Raw genomic sequence first — 15,102 nt, forward strand, 5'->3', positions numbered from 1 at the left:
TAAGCACCGTAAAATATCTTTTTCTGTCTTTTTTTAAATGCATGCTTTTTACAGAAGTCCCTCTGTGCATTTCCTTCTTTTGCTAGAAAAGGAAACTGTCATAATGTACACTAGGAGGACAAAAATGTCTACACAAGTGGATGAATTCCCTCTGTTATTCAAACCCATTTCTTTCAGTTTCTTTCCCAAAAGTCGCTCTGAAATCTGCATTGAGCAGTGCAGTTTCTTCTTCAGCGATACACAACAACACAAGTAAAAGGGACTTGTCATGCCATGCAAAATGATCGGTCACTTCAACTGCACCATTTTCTTCTCTCCTTGCTTTCCCCACACACCAGGCTGAGGTCGCAGTGGGTCCATTGTCCCCCTGTGTAATGTAACTCAAATAAAGTTACATTACACAGCTTCTCTCACAGTCACATGCTGGTTTCGCAGGTGGGAGAGAGGCTGCCATCCCCAGGTATCAGGTGGATATCGGATGTAAACATGTGGTTTTCCACTTTGTGTCCACTTTGGTTGCTGTCAGCCTTGACTTCTGCACTTGCACCAACCGCACTTTGGCTGCAATTTTGTGCTGCTGTCTTGGGCGACATGGGTGCAACTGCGGCGCCAGCTACCTCCATCAGATGCTTTTCCTCGTGGTTCTCTGTGGATGGATCTTCATCGCCGGGTGGAGTGTCTACCAACAGCCTCTTAGGGGACCGCGGGTAGGTCTCCTTCTCTGGGACTGGGAGCAGCTCCTCTGAACTTGGGATGAGCGGTGACGTCTCTCCCTCAGGCGTCTCATCTTCAATATTGCTGGAGCTTATGTCTCCCGGAGAGGTAGTGCTGGGCGGGGTTAGTGGGCCTTCAGCAGAGGTTTTGGTGGAGTTGACCTTCAAACCCTTTATATTAAGAGGGTTGTTACCTATGGGAGAGCTCTGGCTGGTCTCCACAGGACTGTTAAAGCTCTCTCCGTCCTCTATGTGGAGCTCTGATCCATCACCTGGGTTGAGGGATTCATAAAGGTTGTCTTTGAGTGCAATGCCTGGGGAGCTGTGGTCATCACTGGCCTTCAGCTGGCTAAGATCCAGATAAGGTGGTGCCCTGGGGTGTCTGAATTGACAGGGCCCAGCTTCTATGTTACCTAAATCAGAGCTTTGTTTTGTTGCAATGTTTTCTTGTAAAGAGGGTTGGACCTCCTTCATCTCCAGCTCTACCTCCTCTCTTAATGTAAGTTCAGGGCTGTGAGATTTCTTAGGTGAGACAGGGGCGGTCATGGTTGTGCTCAGAGTGCTCATGGAGCTTGTAGTGTTCAGGTTGGTGAAGGACTGTGACTTGGTCATCTGGTTGTACATCTCCTCAAGTTTCTGAACATTGAGATGCTGCGGGCTCCTGTTTGTCCGCTGGGGACTTCCAGTGGTGGTGATGCGAATACGGTGAGGAGACTCTGGGTTTCCTTTTTCTGGGGATTTCAGGCTGGTCTCTGAGACGGAGCGCCTGGTCAAGCTGCCACAGCGGCTAGGCGACAGGTGGTTGTCTATGCACATTTTTTCCTCTTCTTTCTCGACCACCACATCCATCAGTTCCATGCTGCGAGCAAAGGCATCCTTTAAGTTCATTGAAACAATGCTGCCATTTCTCTTGGCTCTCTCTAGTGCCTCCCTCCTCTTGATGGCCTTCTCCTGCCTCTTTTGCTCCTTGTAGAACTCAGAGAAGTTGTTGACAATAATGGGGATGGGTAGGGCAATGACCAGCACTCCGGCAATGCAGCAAAGCCCACCCACAATTTTCCCAAGTAAAGTCTGTGGGTAAATGTCACCGTAGCCCACTGTGGTCATCGTAATCGTTGCCCACCAGAACGAGGCCGGGATACTAGTGAATTTGGTGGCATCCTCATCTTTCTCAGCAAAGAAGACCAAGCTGGAAAATATCATGATGCCCATGGCAAGAAAAAGAATAAGCAGCCCCAGTTCATTGTAGCTCCTTCTCAAGGTAAACCCTAGAGACTGGAGCCCCGTGGAGTGCCTGGCCAACTTCAGGATCCTCAATATTCTCATGATCCTGAATATCTGCACCACACGGCGCACATTTTGGAACTGTAGCACACTCTTGTTGGACTCTGTCAGAAAGATGGTGACATAGTAGGGCAGAATGGCCAGCAAGTCAATGACATTCAGCGGGCCTTTGAAGAACTTCCACTTATTGGGAGAGGAGAGGAAGCGAAGGAGGTACTCCATGGTGAACCAGGCGATACACACGGCCTCCACGTGGGCCAGCTGGGGGTTGTCGTTAGCCTGGCCGAACTCGTCTGTGACCTGGAGCTCTGGTAGGGTGTTGAGAGACAGAGCGATGGTCGAGAGGATGATGAACAGGATGGAGATAATGGCAAGAATCTGAAAAGAGAGCACAAAAAAGGAACAAAATATTAGCACAATTCCAAGAAATCAAAATTCAAAAATATAAAAAAATCACAAAATCAGCCCTATTATTTAAACATATACATCTTGTGTTTCTAATTACAGTAATCTATCGCTTTGTCTCTATTAACAACACATCATGGCTCAGATTGATTGTGATACATATGGGTTTACTTTGAATAGTCATAGGTGTCTGATTAAAATCAGAATGATTAAGATATGCATAAATAAAACCTGAAAGTTGTGGATGATATGAAAAATATGGAGAAAAACTATGAAAAAATTACTATTTGAGTCTTTGCCTAGAAGGCCCCATATGGATGTATTCCTTGAATGAAAATGAGCTCCTTCTTGTGCATATTGGAAACATAAAGCATGTCACAGTCTCATTTATAAGGACGAAGAAAGGTTGTACAGCAATGTAAAATTAAAAGAGACAGCACCAAATGGGTTATTCAATATTTGTAGGAATGCAACATTGCAGGATAGATAATTAAATGAAGAGAACATATAAATGAGGGAAAATAACGGGGCTATACTGGAAGGAGGGGGGCGTTAGTGTGTGTGTGTGTGTGTGCTCAATCTACAACAGAGAAAATTATATATGGATTTTGTCTCCATCTGTTGGCAAAAGTCTAACATTACCTTATCCGTCTGAATGTAATGCATTGCTATAATACTAAAAGAAAAGTTACAGCAAACAAGTTTTTGAAAACTACTGTTTGCTCTTGTGAAATACAATAACTTGACAAGGGATTATTGATAGCAATAGATCTAGTCTCCACTCAGATGCTCCTAGAGCTTTGCCTAATATAAGAGTGTGTGGGCAATACAAATTAAGTGGAAGTGTATGATATTGTGCTGCTATGTGGTGAATATTTCATATCCCTTTACTCCTGTTCCATAGTGCCTCACCATCTTTTCTCAAAGCCTCTGCTTTGCACCAGAAGCTGAGATATAACTTATTACAATGCTGCTGGGATTAGTTCATGCCCTTTCCCCACAGCTCAACTCAGCCCAGTGTCGAAACCCACGCAGTTGAAAATCCTCCGTCTCACTTTCTTTTGGCATGGCAAATATACAGCTGAAATCCAGTGCATGGTAAATGTGGATTTTATTTGTTGACCTAAGCAATATAAGACCTATTCAAATCCAATGAAAACAGATTGAGAGTCTCAGTGAAGATAGGAAAACAAGACACCGACCAGACTATTAATTGCAAACCTCATTAATTTTTCCCAAATTTAAACAGTACACTATGGGGACAGTCCCATAGACTTCCCTAATTTAGTAAATATCACGTAGTAGGAGATATCATGCAGGGTTTTGAGCTCAAGAGACCGAACGCAAAATAAAGACGAGGAAGTGTAACAGCTCAAGTAGAGCAAGTGTTATCACTAAACGATTGCTGGTCCTGCTTAGTTTAAACCTATTAAGCAGCTAAGCGAGACAACCTGGGCCTGGCCTGGAACCGAGCAGAAAGACAGTGAAATCATATTTAAGGACGAAGATTGCCTCTCTTCTCCTGAACCTTTTTGGCACACTCATTTGAGTGCCAAGCCACTCAATCGGAGGACCTTTGTTTGTGTTCATGTTGCTAAACACCTTGGCATCAAGTCAGCTCCAAAGAGTAGATTAGAGCATGAGATAATGATTTTCCTCAGTTGATAGGCCTACTGACGTTCGCTTATGTAGCTGATTCTTCTGATATTGTACCAGGATGAATTAGATTTATGAAAATACGGGCAAAAGGTCACCCATTCTTTAAAGATCAACCATTCTCAATTTAGATTCACATTAACTGCCTCAGTTAATCTTACATTGTTCCACACTTTGTAGCAAGTGAGCCCTTTATAAGTGCACTATGAAAAGCATGGGCAAGCATGCTCACGCTTACAGACAAGGGAGGGAAATTGATGAATGTTTTCTCTGACCCACACCCATGCAATCTCACCTTCCTACACACCTATGCGTCCCTCACTCATGGACACAAGAAAATGGCATTTTAGGCGTGATGATGAGCTATCCGGAGGTGGCTTGCATTAACCTGCTGTAATTGAGTGGGAGTAGTTAAGAAGATCAATTGCTTGGACTCAGTCTTCTTTGCCCCCGATTTGCATCTGTGCGGGCATTAAGTATAGCATCAAATGCGGCGAGCGGTGGATTAAAAGACGGAAACGTGCGCAGCCTTCCAGGCCAGTTGACCTGGCATGGATCAAGTGAAGGAAAGCTAACAAAGGCAGGAGATGAACTGCAGTAAATACCACTGAACTGGACACTTTCAAATCTCTGTAAAAAAATGTAAGCGGACGTTTAAGGAGTTATGAGGAGCGGGCTTAAAATGTCACTGGGACCCTGATAATTTTGCTAAACTCATCAAAGCTTCCTGCCGACTAATCTGCCTGCACACAATTTGTCCTTGATTTCTTAGGTAAAAAGCAATCTTGAAGGAAACGGCCACTTGACGATACAATTTGCTTGAAATTGAATATAAACATATCAAATCTATCCAACATATCCATCTATATCAAATGTCAGACGTGATTTGCATTTTTAAATGGACTCAATTTAAATTGAATATGAAACAGGTTATACTTTATGTAGGTCCTTTATCTGACGGTGCTCTGTCTTTGTCCTTATTTCCTTCTCCTTGCCTTTACCTATGACCTCATAAGGCCCTAGTCAGCTCATGATCAAGCCAGTCATCAGACTTAGATGGAAGGACCATGTCCTCAGATGATCAGGTGATGTGTCACGTGCTTCAGTTGTCTGTGGCTGTTCCAGACCTTTTTGTCTGTACTATGCCTCCACCAAATTTCCTGCAAAGACTGCTTAGCACGATGAAGCTGGAAAATCTGCTTAACTTTGAAACTCACAATGAGACGGGAGACAGATGGAGAGACAGAGAGAGAATGATGGCTTTTGTTTGTGTGCAATACTCTAAAGGATATACCCGGATACTTTGGTCTTTACTCCTGAGCTCATTATAAAACACATCATGAGAAAAGAAAAAAATCACTTGATTAATGTCCCTGCAAAAACAAAAACCAGCTGGCTAGATTTCTCCAAGGAAAGTTTAAAATGCAGTGCTATAGCGACAGTGTAGGTAGCAGTCTATGAGGATATCTCTTGTATCAAGGGTGTTGATGCGCATTAGCCACACACACATTTTACAGTTTTTCTCAGTTGCTTTGGTGCTTTTCTCAGATCAGAATGAAAATTCTCATAACTATTAGTTCAACCTCCGCAACATTTAGTCATTTGAGCACATCATAGTAGCAATTTCTCCTTCCTCTGAACAAATTACAAATGCTTTTGTACATGTATCAGTTGCTTTCATACAATTCTCTGCTGTTTTATAACATTGTCATTTGCTTATGTCATGTCAGTCAAAATTAACTATACTTATGGATGCTGAATAGTCGTTCCCAATAAAACTAGTCTTCATTTCATTGCTTGAGTCATTACATCCAAAATTGTTGAACTAGTTATCAAATTCTGTCAAGCAAATGTTATACCTTTTCTTTATCATAGATACTTTCCTCGCTGCATTGCAAGGGATAATATCCGTTGTGACAGGAACGTCTGGATGTGCCAGAATGATTTACCTATATATGTTCAGTTACAATATGTCCTGTTATATTGTTCACATTTGTGCACAGCTCTACCAAAAGGGTGTTTTTTTTATGTTTGTTCTAAATAAGTTACTGAAGTGTATTTTTCTTTTGCACAATGCTGTAGAATTGCAAAGAGCATATACAGTAAACATGTGAAACATACGTATTCAGTGTCTTGTACTCCCTTACTCCCCTAACTACAGCAATGTGTAACTTTACTGTAGTTTTCAAATGGCTGTACAAGTAGTGTATAGTGCTGTCTTGAGCATTTTCAGGTAGTGTCACCGAGTTCTGACCTTTTTTTTGCATTGGAAAACACTGAGAGAATAAACTGTCATAATGAAAACATGACAAAGCCATTTGACTATCTTGTTCATAAACGATGGTGTCAAGACTTCTAATTTTGATGACACTGGCAGTTTAATTGACATGAATACTTGCTTTTGAGGAATAGCCTATCCATTTTGAGCAACTGACGTACTTTTGCAGGTTATCCACTAGGTTTTGCAGTTTGCACTAATTGTTTTGAGAAATGCACTAACTGATGTGCAAATGTTAATAGTGATGTGAGAAAAGCACCAAAGCGACTGAGAAAAACTGTAATGCTACAGCTCCTTTAAGGTAGCACTAGATCCTCAGGGAGAGTGGAGCAGTGAGTGTGAAGTAGATCCAGAGGAGTTAAGAGCTCTGTGTTGAGCCTCTCTTCTGAGCCTCTCTTGATTTCAATCTCCAGCCACCTGTCATCTCCAACCGCTACTCTTGAAATGGCAAGAATAACCTTCCCCCATTCACTTTCACTTCCCACAGGAAGCAGTCAATAGGCCCACTAACTCCTCTCTAAATGTCCTGTCATCACCCAAAGCCCTGTGCTTGCGCAGTGACACCCTACTTCACCTCCTCTGCCTGCATCTCCATCATTCTTTACTTCCTCAGAGGGAGGAGACATGCTGTGGGAAGAGAAATAACCTGCTTTACAACAGTGGCCCATATGCCAGCTTGGGGGGGGGGGGGGTGGAGGGAGGCTATCGATTGTATACGCATCACATTATGGTCACTGAGCCAGACCCAGCGAGCCCCTATTGATCACCTCAGCTCAGAGCTCTTATGGACCATGATCCACCTCTGAGGTCCCCCGTGACCCTCCCTCCCTCCACTTGTGTCATCAATTTGAGCCCGGACAAATTGAGCCGTTCCTCAAGTATGATAATTTTTTGCTGGGGAATCAATCCAGGTGATTATGGCTATGGTAATGTGGATTGATCTCAGGACTTGGGTGCTATTTCATACCCCTGAGACTGTATCTCTTCCAGTGTGACGACCCTGTCAGAACATACACAAGTGTTGGGTGTGTCACACATCTACACAGCTTTGTGCATATTTTAAAACAGTATAATTTGTTGATTTCACGAGTAACAGCTCTAAGTTTACATGTGCCATTGGGCAATATCACTCCATTATTCAGACCAGTGGCTTCATATGCTGGAAACAAGCCTACAAAGGACTCCCAAGTAGAGAGGTTTGACTCCTTCATGTGCAGAAAAATCTTTCAGCGAGCCATTACCAGCTATTAATGATGGCAATGAGCAAATGTGGTTTTGTTAAGAAACCTGGCACCCATACTTAAGGAGTAATTTATAAGGCATGGATAGCAAGGGTATGCCTTGAATACATGCACCCTTAGAGAAACTCAACATTAATCAAGGAGGAGAGACATCTTCCCTCCCACTCTGTCAAGTTTCTGCTGGTTAAGTGCCCTTTTCTTTTCCTATGGCTGGCCTCCAAAGAGTAGAAAAGCAAAGGGAGAACGTAATATTTGGTGGCTGTCCACTGCTTTGTTCCACAGCTACTCCAAGGTTCAGAGTGATTTGGAGGAATGCCGCATTATTTACAATTTGGAGAAAACTGACTCAAATGAATTCCTTGTGTCTGGCACATTATGTGTGCAACTGAAATATGTCCCAAGATTTACTTTTTTTTTAAACAGCTTTGCAACAAAATCATATAAGAGAAACCAATTCAGTGTCCATCCGGCCAACTTTTTTGGCAGCTCCACTGTGGGTTAAGCGCATCAGAACGAAGGCTTATTATTTCATCAACACTATTGAGCTGTCTCTGTGCAGTCAATAATTGCATTGGATATAACCCATTTGTCTCGGCATATAGCAGCGTCACCATACAGTGTCACTTACAATTTCATTTGTCATCAGTCAGCGAGATTACATTATGGGTCTTACCGCGCCTCGAAACCTTTATCAGGAGGAGTATTAATGTGACGTGATTGAAGTCAGAATTCCAGGGTCAATCTCATTCTCAATCTCACGATCAGTGCGAGGGACAAACTTTGCATGTCAATTATTTATCTTTTTGATTTTATCGGTAAAGTGCAATGCCTTTGGTAAAGCGGCTCTTAAGAGATACAGAACCCTTTCTCACATTACAGGATGAGGGGGTGAGGTAGCACAAAAGATGGTTGAGTTTGCTGCAAGTGTTTGAGATATATGAAACTTTGCTTTCAGAGTAAATGCTTGGCCACAATAGAACATGAGAGAAAATAGAGGATAAACGTATAAATAAACAAAACATTGAAATTCAAATGTCCCTTTTTCATTATTAAGGAATGTCCCTCCATCGTCTACATATAGTTCCTACTGGTGGAGTGTACTCCCTTTGTGGTTACTGTACACTTGTAAACTTCAATCCTTATTCCATTTCTTTCAAACACATGGTTGGTGTGCTTTTAACTCTCTCCCTCAAAGCATCTTCACTCTATCCCAGACTTTATTAATACTAGAGTGTTTTTTGTATTATTATTATTTTTGTGTGTAGAACCAGTGTGGAAAGTGGTCTAGTGTGAAATATTTATAAAGTACACTCTTCGGTCGGGCCAACAGTCATACAAACAAAACTGCACAGAACAGGAAACACAACCGTGTGTGTGTGTGTGTGTGTGTGTGTGTGTGTGAGCATGTTGCGCTCAATTACAGCTCAGATATGTTTAGGTTGAGTGACGAGACCATGATTAGCACATTGAATATTAAATAAAGAACATTATGTATATTTAAACACATTCTCCTTACAATTCCATTGCCAGTGTTGTTCAAATGACACATTAGCGGAGGTGCATTACGTAAGTTACTGTTGCTTATTCATTGTAACAATAACATGTGCCAGTGTGTGAGTCCCGAGAGTTGGCAAACAGCAGAGAGAAGTCACAATGTGGTCTGATGGAGAAGACAGTAGGCTCAACCTGACTTTTGTTGTTTTCAGGAGAGGATTGATAATGGTAGAAGGTCCAGACTACCTGCAACTTTTAAGACAAGTGATCAATTTTTCCAAACGTTTACCTGTAGAGGTTGTAGTCACATGGGACTAGTTCAGCAAAATCGTTGCAAAGCGTTGCGAGAGTGCTGTTATAACTATAGCCTACACACAGGGTCATGCTACTAAAATAAGCTAAAGCGACATGAAACAAATTGACATATTCTCTGGTTGATGTTACAGTAATAATATGTCAGGATCATCATTGTTCTTAGAGCTTTAGCACTGTAGTTACAAATGAACATGCAGATTTCTGCTTCTTTGGCTGTATTTTCAAACAGTATACTTTTTTCAAGAAGAAGGGTATCGAAAATGAGGGCTGCAAACATCTCTGCAAAATGATACAGAGGGTTATGGTATACATTTTTAATAAATGCAAAAGAATACTAAAAATGTCCAGCCGATTACATTGTTTTGCTGATTTTTCCCCCCCATCTAGGCTCATCAAGCAAATAAACCTTGTATTAATATATTAATGATAAAACAGTAGGAACACAACAGCACTGATCTTAACGAGCTGCCACACAGTGAATTCAGAGTCACACCGACAACAGCAATGCTTAGACATGCTAAACTGGACCTCACGAAACTAGCCAGGCCATTTCTGGAATCAACCTTGAGCGAAATTCCTCAACTTTCATTCTTAATCAAGTGTATTGATGGATTTATTTAAAGCTCTCGGACAGGATCCTTGAGCCATCCGCTTACGGAATTAGATATCTTATGCTTGGTCCATCCTAGTGTATATCCTGTAACACAGCCCTCTCCCTCTCATATCCAATTTCTACACCCAGTATACTGTAGTCTTCATGACTGATATGATTACAGTTTAACAATAATTCATCAGTGTATTTAAAAAAAGATGAGCTGATGCTATTTCTGTGGACGACTCAGCAGTTTTGTGAATTAAGAGGTGGATGTAAAAGTGGTTCCAGCTGAGACCAAGCTTTCAAGGAAGGTTGGAGAAGAAAGTCACACACACACACTGCATCACAAAGCATTTAATGGAAATCACAGACGAATAGATTTCGGACTATTAGAGGGATGAAGACTTTTAGCATCTTTTCACGCCTAGCAACTCCTCTAATGGTTCCAATCTTCCTCCCTCTCATTATCTGAATATTTTTTTCTTATTATTATTAGTACATAAAAAAGTCATACATTCAACCAACAAAAACAAAAAAACAAACAACAGAACAAACCCATGACATTATCTGAATCTTTCTGTCTTCCCTCTGTAATCCGTCCATCACTGTTGCCCTTTAGCCACTTAACCACCTTGCAGCCAATCATGACTTTCACAATACAAATGTCAGGAAAGAAACAGAGAACGAATAGGCAGTGAAAGGCAAGGGGTTTCTGTGACACTATCAAAATTACAAAGATTTGAAAGCAAAACTCATTTATGGAATGGACCTAAAATAACAAGTTAAAAACCTGCAGTCATAAACAAAAGATACTTCTCCCAGTGGCAGAAAATCCAATAAGAGCCATTCTTGTAGAAGTTGCTGTGCACTGTGAGACAGAGCTGAAGGCTTGCTTGTTTCTATGTCTTTGTCTCATTACTTTGTTGCTGTGTAATTGCTTTGGCAAGGACTTACCATGACCATAAATCTTTTTGATGGTAAAAAGAAATATTCTTTTATCTACAATAAAAAACTATTCAAACACTATGCTTCTGTCTCATCCTTTTCACTGCCAGTGGTGGAGATGGAAAAACTGTATGTGCATGAGTGTATGTTTGTGTGCATGCTCATGTCTTTCTCTTTGTGTGTGTGTGTTTCTAGGGAGAGCAAGCCTTCAGCCCTTGGCGTGACAGCATTATTAACTTACGTGCCTTTGACCCCCCAAGCGAATAGAACAGCAGGCAGACCACAGATACAGCCAGCATCCTCCAAGACATGCACAAACGCACACACACACACACACACACACACACACACACACACACACACACACACACACACACACACACACACACACACACACACACACACACACACACACACACACACACACACACACACTGATGCACATGTACATGCACACAGGGGCTTTTGCAGTATGCATAGACTGTACATAAAAACAAATTATGCATAAAGTATATATATACATACCAGATCTGACGATTCTCTTTAATAGAATTAAAGCCAAAACACCAAAGGACAACAACATCATTACAATAGATAACTTTCTAAGGATTTGACTCATTTTCAGCTGCACGGCCCCTGTGTTCCCTCAGGACGTTTGTGCCCTCATGTGCGACAGAGACAGAGCTAGAGAGAGAGAGCAGTCAACGTGGCTAAGTGTAATTACTGCTAAGTGTGCTGCTAGGCCCTGCATCCTGGCTAGAGATCAGTGTGTTAATCACGCGGCCAAGGCCCCATAATCAACAGTACCTCGAGCCACAGGCCAGAGGAAAGGAAGGAGAAACAAACACGCAACCCCGGACCATCTACCAATAAATATTCATGATGCGCCGTGGGGTCTGCAAATAACTGCCGGGGGCCGCTTGTCTGCTCCGGAGCTCGCCTGTACATATGCAGATAACAACACGGGAAGGATATCTTACAAGCTACCCTGCTCTGCCCTACACCCTGAGTCTCCTGATAGCATCATCCATCTGAGGTTGGAAGCTGAGGGAGGATGGGCAGGTGGAGTCACAGTGGTGTTATGTGTATGTGTGTGTGAGTGTGTGTGTGTGTGTGTGTGTGTGTGTGTGTGTGTGTGTCTGTGTGTGTCCGTGTGTGGGTGTGGTGCGCTCCAAAAAAAAATGTATTCACAAGAAGAATTACTCTCCTGTCAGCTCTCTCTGGCTGTTTTTCTCTCTTTGACGGATAAGGTTGGGAAAACCTCGGAGGAAAACTCTTCTCGACACCTCCCACACACATATGTGCACAGGCAAATGCACACACGCACACACGCACACACACACACACACACACACACACACACACACACACACACACACACACACACACAAACACACCCCAATACATACACACTGTCGCTGCACTCGGGAGACTCTTGTAGCTCTCGGCACTACATCCTCACATGAAAAAGACAATCCCCCGTCAATCTGTTACCCTCAATGACTACGCATCATCACCTTCCTGTCTGAGTCAAGCTCTGTAACCATGGAGATGTCTCCCCAGCACTACTAGCGCAAGTCGAGCAGGGATCAGCTTTGTGATTTTTTTTAACTTCTTTTCTGCGATACACACACACACACACACACACACACACACACACACACACACACACACACACACACACACACACACACACACACACACACACACACACACACACACACACACACAGTTTTTAACATTCAGTGGAGTGATCGGCAGAAGCCCCTTTGAGCAGCGGGATGACAGAGACAGAGTTCAGGGAAAAGAGAGGTTACTTTGACACGGAATTCAAAGCTAAAACTCAGCCTCAACGAAACGCTATCAGGAATTCCAAACGATATGAGATAACATTCGCAAGGTTGGGGGGGGAGTTTTGTTTAAAGTGGCTTACATAGCGCTACAAGTACGGACATTTCATGGGTGAAGAGAACCCCAACGGTCTGCAGTATCACTGAGCTTTGAATGACCTCAGGTATAGGCTACATAAGAGCGGCCCACTGTAGGGCTGTTGTTTAGGGAGAGCTGAACAAAGAGTGTGCCTAATACCCAGAAGAGGGAGCTCTTCATTTTTCTCTTGAGCTGAATTCAACTAGTGAAAATGTCTTTGTGTGACTTTAGGATTTATTTTTGCGAAGAAGTCAGTTAGAACCCGGTTTCAAGATGCCTATAGTTTTCGTGCACAAAGGAGGAGTTGAGATAATCCATTGGATATTCCCTCTATCCTTCACGCGGAGAATTAATAAACACCCTTCCTTTCTCTCTCTGCCTCTCATTTGGGACTGCTAGGACACTTACTGGCCACAGAGGAGTCAGCTAATCCTGATCAAGTATAAAGAATACATGCCCTGAATTGCACCCGCCTCCTCAACGCCATTGCTTCCAAAAATGTGGACTGTTTTACTGTTGCTGGCTTTGGGATGTGCACATTGTGTCAAACTCAGTTGTAGCCTACCTCTCACAAAGTCCCTGTCAACTTTTGTGCTGGTGCTGCAAAATTCCCAATTGTCGCCGGGATGATTTATTGTTATTCAGCTCCACTTCCAAGGACAGACCTGTGCCTCCATCACTGTCTGCCTTTTACACCCCACTCATATATCTCATATAACTTGCAAATACCACAAAAGCCTAGCATCCCTGACACACACACACACACACACACACACACACACACACACACACACACACACACACACACACACACACACACACACACACACACACACACACACACACACACACACACACACACACACACACACACACACACACACACACACACACTCCTATACTGGGAGTGAATATGGGTTGAATATGAACCAAACTCTGTTTACCATGAGAAACCTACTGAACTGACAGCACACTTTCCTTTCTAAAGAGATTCACCCTGATGATGTTGCCATGAATATATTCATGAGTGAGACAGGTGGAAGAACAAGATGGGCGCAAGAGCAGCCAAGTAAGTGAATAAGTAGATGAAGAGCCAAAGAAGTAGGCTAATAAACCAAGGAGAAAAACAAATGAAGTAGTACAAAAAGACAGAACACTCTCTTTTGATGAAAACTTGGGTTTTTTCTCAGTCCTACTTTATACCAATTTCAGTATTCTCCTCTTCATCCCAATTACCGAACAACACCTTGTCATTGCCGTATGCTCTGGGGGCAAGAAAGAAGCTTAGCAACGATGGTGTCAACTGCATATTGACGCTTGTCTCCGTAACCATAGAAACTTGTGAATGGAATCCCTGGTTCCCATGTACGAAAGCAACACCTTTCACATTAGAGTGATTTTCTGCCCAATCAAGGCTTTGGATTTCTTATTTATACACATATGCTTGCTTATACAGTTTATTCTGCATACTCTATCTCTCTCTCTCACACACACACACACACACACACACACACACACACACACACACACACACACACACACACACACACACACACACACACACACACACACACACACACACACACAACACACACACACACACACACACACACACACACACACACACACACACACACACACACACACACACACACACACACACACACACACACACACACTGTTTTAATAAAGTCATTGTGCTCACTCCAGCCAAGTGATTTCCGCTATTACCTTAGCTGGGGCAACCCCATACGCAGAGCAGCACATGCTGCTCTCTCCCTCGCAATGTGCCATGATGTTTACTTCAGTTATGACTCACGCTAGGCTACTCAGTGGTCGTCAGCAACAAAAGAACAGCCTACAGACCACAATAGAAATGTGACTTTGAAAAAAAGAAACCGTATGAATGACTAAGCAATTGAGATGAGTGCTGCTTCATGGCAGAGGCAAGCAGGGAGCACTGATAAGGGAGCTCTAACAGACAGAATTTCACAGGCTTTGTTCCAAAGCAAATGAGAGGGATGATCACAAGGCTTGGGAGCGGCACTGGGTAACTGTTTCCATGGCGTTAGAATGAGGTATGCCTACATGTGTGTGTGTGTGCGTGCGTGCGTGCGTGCGTGCGTGTGTGTGTGTGTGTGTGTGTGTCTGTGTGTGTATATGTGTGTGTGTGTGTGTGCAAGTGTGTGTGCACATAAGGGTGGGTAGTTGTACAGTGTGTAGGTTGGGGTTGTGGCTAGGGTATTA

At 42.9% G+C, this 15,102-nt stretch overlaps 1 protein-coding gene across 1 annotated transcript in view; it reads right to left on the reverse strand.

Moving 5' to 3' along the window:
• Positions 1–416: 416 nt before the first annotated feature.
• Positions 417–15,102, reverse strand: part of kcnb2b (potassium voltage-gated channel subfamily B member 2b) — a gene marked incomplete at both ends in the record, with an annotated part of 73,875 nt that continues 59,189 nt past the window's right edge. The window contains one exon of the mRNA XM_080049814.1: positions 417–2,375. Coding sequence (XP_079905940.1) covers positions 417–2,375 — 1,959 coding nt within the window. The remainder of the gene's footprint in view (positions 2,376–15,102) is intronic.

This window comes from Ammodytes marinus (genome assembly GCF_949987685.1).
Source record: "Ammodytes marinus genome assembly, chromosome: 21".
Lineage (NCBI taxonomy): Eukaryota > Metazoa > Chordata > Actinopteri > Uranoscopiformes > Ammodytidae > Ammodytes > Ammodytes marinus.